The sequence below is a fragment of the Dipodomys ordii genome, unplaced genomic scaffold (assembly GCF_000151885.1).
Source record: "Dipodomys ordii isolate 6190 unplaced genomic scaffold, Dord_2.0 Scaffold22, whole genome shotgun sequence".
Lineage (NCBI taxonomy): Eukaryota > Metazoa > Chordata > Mammalia > Rodentia > Heteromyidae > Dipodomys > Dipodomys ordii.
The window spans coordinates 3,493,804-3,501,029 of record NW_012267238.1 but is presented as its reverse complement, the minus strand read 5'-3'; the positions used below and the strand labels follow the sequence as shown (position 1 = coordinate 3,501,029).

General features: G+C 43.7%; 1 protein-coding gene across 1 annotated transcript; it reads left to right on the top strand.

Annotated features, from left to right (window-relative positions):
- The first annotated feature begins 1,211 nt into the window (after positions 1 to 1,211).
- On the top strand, positions 1,212 to 4,686 carry LOC105984065 (cytochrome c oxidase assembly factor 4 homolog, mitochondrial). Its single transcript, XM_013014128.1, has 2 exons — positions 1,212 to 1,308; positions 3,159 to 4,686. The coding sequence occupies exon 2, from the start codon at positions 3,169 to 3,171 to the stop codon at positions 3,430 to 3,432; it is 264 nt and encodes an 87-aa protein (XP_012869582.1). The 5' UTR covers positions 1,212 to 1,308; positions 3,159 to 3,168; the 3' UTR covers positions 3,433 to 4,686.
- Positions 4,687 to 7,226: the final 2,540 nt, after the last annotated feature.

The following is a 7,226-nucleotide window of genomic DNA, read 5'->3' as shown; positions in this document are numbered from 1 at the left end:
TACTACTTGGGAGGCTATGATCTGAGGGTAACAGTTCAAAGCTAGCTCGATCTCCAATTAATCACAGAAAAAGCGAAAAATGGCGCTGTGGTTCAAATGGTGCTAGCTTTGAACCAAAAAAAAAAAAAAAAGAAGAAGCACAGTGTCAGCACAGGCCCACAATTCAAACCCCAAGACTGGCAAAAAGTAAAGTAAAATAACTTTTAAAAATTATATGTGTGTGTTAAATCTATGAATGGTTTGCTGTGTCATCCTAATAATGCAGTTTTCTTAAAGCTCAGTAACCATCACTTAAAATTAAGTGTATGAGCCAGGTGCGATGGCTCACGCCTGTAATCCTAGCTACTCAGGAGGCTGAGATCTGAGGATCTCGGTTCAAAGCCAACCTACGCAGGAAAGTCCATGAGACTCTTATTTCTGATTAACCATCCGCAAACCAGAAGTGGCGCCAAATTCAAATTGGTAGAGCTATACCTGAGTGAAAGCTCAGGGACAGTATCCAGATCCTGAGTTCAAGCACAGCCGACCAAAAAAAAAAAAAAAAAATCCACTGAACATGGAGTTAAGGGCCTGGACATGGTAGATGTTACCGTTTTCTGACAGTCCAGTCCATTATGTGCTGGGGACCGAGGAAGACACAAAGACTCCATCACATATGTAAAGTAGTACTGGAACTCTGAAAATGCTTGATGACCAGTATCTTGTAAATGACAACTAGAACAGGAGTCTTCCTGACTCCCACTTTACCTTCCTCCATCTCACTGATTTTAGTTCTGATGGAGGATCACAGTGAGTTACATATTCACTTTAGTCTCAGGCCTGCCGTTCAAATTGAAAAATGATGATCAGGTGAGTTTAAGATTTATTTTTCTGGACTTTGAGCTCTCTGGGAGCTAGAGATATTGATAAAGCAATACTACAGTTATCCTGTACCAGGCATGGCCATCTCCGATGCAAAAACTACATCTGCTACCCGCCTCGACTCCCTGTTGTGGGCCTGGATTCACCTGAGGACCTGGGCCCAGTCGCTCTGAATCCTCAAGGGCGCCGCCATCTTGACCCCGCCTCCACCAGCCCGCCTCTTTCCCCCTCTTCCGGAAGTGGCTCCCTCGAAAAGACGCGAGAGGACCGAAGGCGGGATCTATACCGAGAGATCACCAATGAAATCGCGGGGTGGGTTCCCTGCCCTTCCTCCCGCACGCTCCCCCAGACGGGCAGGCTCCCGGGGAGGACTGTCCCCTAAACTGCCGGCCAAACCCGCGCAGCTACAGCAGAGCGCGCGTCTGAGGCCTTTTCTATACCGGTTAGGTGAGCATCACGCACGGCGTCCCTGCGTGGGGAGGGCGCCGCGGGGTCGACGCGAGAGCGCTGGCGGCCACTCACGCGCATGCGTCCTCTTCTTTAGGCGGGCTGGGCGCTTCAAGAGCTTGAGCTGCCGTGGGTTTTCTGTTTTCCCATCCTTCTCAAGCCTTCCTAGCCCTGGCTGGCCTCCACCATCCACCTGCCAACCACCTAACCTGCCCTTTTCTATCTCTCAGCTCTGATCTGCTTGTTACTCCAGGGAGACTGCAGGAGTATTAACGGAGTCTCTTTTTAAAGCAGTGTATGTTCACCCTGTCAGCCCTCACTTTAATTCTGCGAGTTAAACATTATCAGTGAAAACATTTAAAAGGTTAGATGCTAGCATTCGAATCTGGATCTCTTAGCCCTCTTCCCCTGTTCTTGTTCTTAAGAGATTTCCTCCTGGCCTTTAAAGATCTGAGTGTGCTTAGGAAGAGTAAACTTGTACAGTAATAGAAACTGTAATTTCCTATATTCTTGGTTTTCTCCTTATACAAGCATTATCATCCCGGGCTGGGAATGTGGCTCAGTGGTACAGTGCTTGTGTAGCATGCATGATTCCTCAGTACCACGTAAACAGAAAAAGCCGGAAGTGGCGCTGTGGCTCAAGTGGTAGAGTGCTAGCCTCTAACACCGAGAGGCTCAGGGACAAAGCCCAGGCCTTGAGTTCAAGCCCCAGGCCTTGAGTTCAAGCCCCAGAATTGGGGGGCGGTGGGGGAGGAGGGGAATCATCAATCATCCCTACTTTCATAAAAAGATGACTAAGTGACTCCCAAAGGTATCTAATGATGCAATAACACAGCTATAGATATCCAATTAATTCATGTCTATTTCAAAGCCACCTCCCCAAATAATTCTGCCTGCAAAGCAAATGAGTTTTGTGTAGAGATAAAAAGTGATTAAAATCCTCTTGTGGGAAGTGGTGCTATAGCTCAAGTGGTAGAGCCCTAGCCTTGAGCTGAAGAACTGAGGGGCAGCACCCAGGCCCAGAGTTCAGGCCCCACAACCGACAAAAAAAAAACAAAAAAAAAAAAACAACTTTTTTAAAAAAATAAAAAATAAATTCCTCTTGTGAACTCCTCAGTATGACCTGCAAAGCCCTGCTATTGTCACTTAGTCTTTTTGCCAACTTTCATTTCTTGTTCTCACATTTTCTCCAGTCACTGAAATATTTATGTTTTGTTGTTCTGGGGAAGGGGGGTGGGCTATGTCTAATCCAGAGGTCTTAGAGAGCACTACCAATCAGCTACATTCAGCCCAATCGCTCTGTGTGTGTGTGTGTGTGTGTGTGTGTGTGCGCGCGCGCGTGTGTGCGTGTGTGCGTGCGTGCCAGACCTGGGGGCTTGAACACAGGGCCTGGGTGCTGTCCCTGAGCTTATGATAGAGTAATGCTATATCACTTGAGCCACAAACCCACTTTTTATTTTTTGGTGCTTAATTGGAGATAAAAGTCTTACAGACTCTCCTACCAGAGTTGGCTGGCTTCAAATGGTAATGCTCAGATCTCAGCCTCCTGAACAGGTAAGATGACAGGTGTGAGCTATGAATGCCTGGTTTGTTGAGCTTTTTGAGTAGATGTAAGCACTCTCAAATGGTTTCAGTTCAAACTATTATCTCTCTGCCAGGCCTAGTGCTGAGGTACCAAGATAAACTGTATTTGTCATCAAAAAAAAAAAAAAAACCCTTAGTTTTCCAAGGGACACAGACATATAAGCAGGCTTTAACAGTGCAATCTAGTCAGTGGTATTTGTAATACAAGAATCCTAATATAATTATATCTGTACTTTGACCTTGTCTGCTGTATTGGTATTCTGTAGACTACCCAGGATGTCAACTTCTGTCCCTAAAGGCCACAACTGGGCCCGACGGGTGAAGAAGGAGGAGGAGGAGGAAGACCCTCTAGACCAGCTGATTTCTCGCTCTGGCTGTGCTGCTTCTCACTTTGCAGTGCAAGAGTGCATGGCTCAACACCAGGACTGGAGGCAGTGTCAGCCTCAGGTGCAGGCCTTCAGGGATTGCATGAGCAAGCAGCAGGCAAAGCGGCGGGAGGAACTGCAGAAGAGAAAAGAGCAAACCAGTGCCCAGTGCTGAGACTCCCAGCCACCTGCCCTAAGCATGGCCCTGCATAAACTAGCACCCACAGAGACCTGGAGAGGAAGGAATCCTAAGTGGTGGAAGTGTGGACTTGAAGATCTAAAACCTGGAAATAAATTGAAAGTACCTACACATCAATAAGAAAAAGCACAGAGAAGAGTAAAACATACACTCCAAAAACTCTTAATCTTTGGGACTAAAGTTGAAGGCCAGGTACCATGGATTTGGACATGATTACCAAGAGCTGTTTTATTTTAATGATCACATTTCATACATCCTTACCCTTCCTGTTCCACCAATGTTTGTATGTAAAACAAAATGGGATAAGAGGTACTCCCATCCTACCTCTTAGGTCAGTGTGCCAAATACTGACCTGATTACAGGGAAATTGTCATTTTCGAAGTAAATTCACAAGGTTTCCTCATCAGATCTTCATTTTTTTCATTGACAAGCTCAACAACAGAAAGTGTTTCTGGGGCATGTGTTAGAAACTGATGAGAGGAGCAGTGTGGCATCTGCCTGCCTGTTGCTTACAGTCTAGTTTCACAGGTGAAAATAAAGTAACACTGGAGCAGTTAACTTATTGTCTAACAATGGCAGGAGCGCCTTTTATTTCATCAGCTATTTTGGATATTTCATTCATCTTAAGGGAAAGAAGCAAACAAGAAACTCTCAGCAAATGGGAACCAGAGTCTGCTGAATGAACAGAACATACAGAGTTGCATTTAAGCGGAAAAAAAAGGAAGAATATGGCTGCATGATAGAGCACTTGCCTAGCATGCATGGGTCCTGGGATTTGATAGCTAATACCACATGAGCACACATATCATTTAAAATCTCTAATCTACTGAACATCAGGCTTAATTACACAATATGCTGTAGTGTCAGTTGCTCACCTTCATATGTCTAACCAGGCAGTGGATTTACTGCCACTGCCCAGTTTCATAAGGTTACATACTGTGCTAGCCCAGAAAAGTATCAAAGTTCAGAAATAGAAGTACAGTTTTACTTTTGTCCACTGTAAAGTAGAAAAACTTTTAAATGAGCTATTTTAGATAGAAATCATCTTATTGCTTATGTAATTAAATGTAATTGGTCATGGAGACAGCAGGGTGATACTAGCACAGATCAGTGAAAGGCCATCCTTAGCAGAAATAATGGCTTCCTATAACAACTTGTGTATAGCCAGGCACTGGTGGCTCCTGCCTGTAATCCTAGCTACTCATGATACTGACATCTGAGGATCCCATTTCAAAGGCAGCCTGGGCAGGAAAGTACATGAGAATCATTTCCAATTAAACACAAAAAGCCAGAAGTGGAGCTGTGCCTCAAGAGGTAGAGTGCTAGCCTTGTGAAAAAAAGAAAAAAAAAACTCAAGGAGAACACCCAGGCCCTAGGTTGGAGCCCCAGGACCAGTACCCACACACAAGATGTGTATGTCTTTATTACTTTCCTCACAAGCCTCAAAACTAGAAAATATAGACCTTCCTCAGAATTGTTGGAAGAATGAGTTGTAAAAATATTAAGTTATATAAGTAATGAATGAGCTTAGAATCTAAGTCTGCCATCATTATTGTATACTAATGATCATCCTTAGTTATGATGTCTAAGCCAGTCCTCCCAACACAGTATTCACAGCTTTTTACAGAGGTGCTAAAGATGGGACTCAGTCTGTCTTGCTCTAAAGTTTGGCTTGTCCTCTCACAAGCATCCAGTGCACAGCTTAACACATAGTGAATAACCACACTGCTTGTTATTAGTTTGCTTTACAAGAAAAATTAGTAAGTGTAAGCAACTCAGATGTAAAGTTTGGTGTTTTTCTTCAGTCTCAGTTCTGCAGCCCGCCATAGAGCTGGGGCTTAAGGTAGTCTATGCCTGAAGGTAGTTTATGCCTGTTCTGATACAATCTAACATCTACCTCTGGTAATTCTGGGTCACCTGGGAAGAGAGTAGGGGGACTTCTTGGCTGGGTGCCCCTCTTGACCAAGCCTAGATCAGACTCATGGTTTAGCTCTTCTGCTGCAAGGTCCTAATACAAAGGTGCACTGTAATATGTTTTACTAGTTAAGTAAGAAAATACTCCTCCCTCCCTAGGTAAAGTTGCCAGACTAGATCTTTGGTCTGCTGACTTTAGAAATTGGAAGAGAACTGGAGCAAGTCCAGACTGAAACTTTATACTTTCCCTTGGTAGGGAACACTGGGGCTCCCTCCTCTGCTTCAGCAAGGGGCTTAACGCTGGCAGAGGAAGTAAGAGGGATTCTTCTTTGGATAGTAGCTATATTTTTAAGAATTTTCTTTCCCCAGAATGCTTGGGCATTCTGTCCGAATGTGAGCTGATCCTGTAAAAATGAGCTGAAATGTCTGAGAATGAGTTATTCCAGGGAGAGTGTTAACAGCAACATCATTTTACATTCTGCAAGAAGATTGGACATTTCGAAATCAAATGTATACAAAGAGATCAAAGTACAAGTGAAATAAGCACAAGACATATTATCTACCCCTGCCTGCAGTTTTTCCAGCAGATCCAGTTCACCTAATGCATGCTCATAGAGCTTTCCTAATAGGGTCAAACACCCAGATTTGATTTCTTTCTCTGTGACAAAATCATCTACTTTCAGAATCACAACTGGTTATTTCACAGGCTTCCAAAGTACAAGCACTCTCACCCAGAGGAAAAGGACTAAAAGAAAAGCTATAGAATCTTCTGGTGTTAGCTAGGAAAACTGCATGTTTGACCTAGGCATTCTGTCCTTCTGGGAAGTTATTGAACTACATAACAATCAATTCCTAAAAGTTCCAGTAAAGTGCACTGAGCTGAGAACTGAGTGGCTTGGCACAATCCATGGGTGTGCCACTCACTGGCTGAGTGAATGACCTTGGGTAGGTATATTTCCTTCCCCAGAGAGATGATTCCATAGATTATGTATTGACAGAGCCACCAGTAAAACCTAGCTATTCTGACTTTCAATCCAATGACTCGCTCTTTTCTCTCCTGCCTATCCCTCATGCTTTCACAGTCCCTATTAGGAATTCTTTAACCCCATCTAGACATTCAAAACTAAAATTATAAAGAACCGAACTACCAAAACATGTAACAAAATCAGTGAAGTCAGACCCAAGAAGACATACTGCATATTCTATTTATATGTCATACTAATAGGCAAACCCAACCTATGGCAATATAAAAGATTAGTCAATGCCTCTGGGGGAGAATGACAAAGAATATGAGAGAACTTTCTGGGGTAACACAAATGTTCTTTATTTGGGAATAAGTGGTAGATGCTGTTGTAAAACAGATCAGTTCAAAATTGACTGAATACACAGTTAAAATCTGTTTCATTATGTGTAAACCATGCCTTCAATTTAAAATTGTTTTGTTTTGTTTCCAGTACCAGAGTTGGAACTCAGAGCCTCTTGTCTGCTTGGACTGCTTGCTCACAGCTGGCACTCTACCACTTCAGCTATACCTCCAGTCCAGCTTTTTTGCTGGTTAACTGGAGATGGGGAGTCTCATTTCTGCTCAGACTGGCTTTGAACTGCAATCCTCCAGTTGTCAGGCTCCTTCCTAAGTAGCTAGGATTATAGATGTGAGCCACTAGTGCCTGTCCTAAAAAAATCTTTCAAAAAAGTATACCATGCCAGATGTAGTGGCTCACACCAGTAATCCTGGCTACTCAGGAAGCTGAGGATCCTGGTTCAAAGAAAGTATGAGACTTTTCTCCAAACACACACACACACCTAAACTAAACTACAATTGTTTCTTTTTTTTTTGGGGGGGGGGGTTCCGGTCG

What these genes read in the sequence shown, in the direction of transcription:
- LOC105984065 (XM_013014128.1), top strand. Translation starts at nt 3,169, where the DNA reads ATGTCAACTTCTGTCCCTAAAGGCCACAACTGGGCCCGACGGGTGAAG.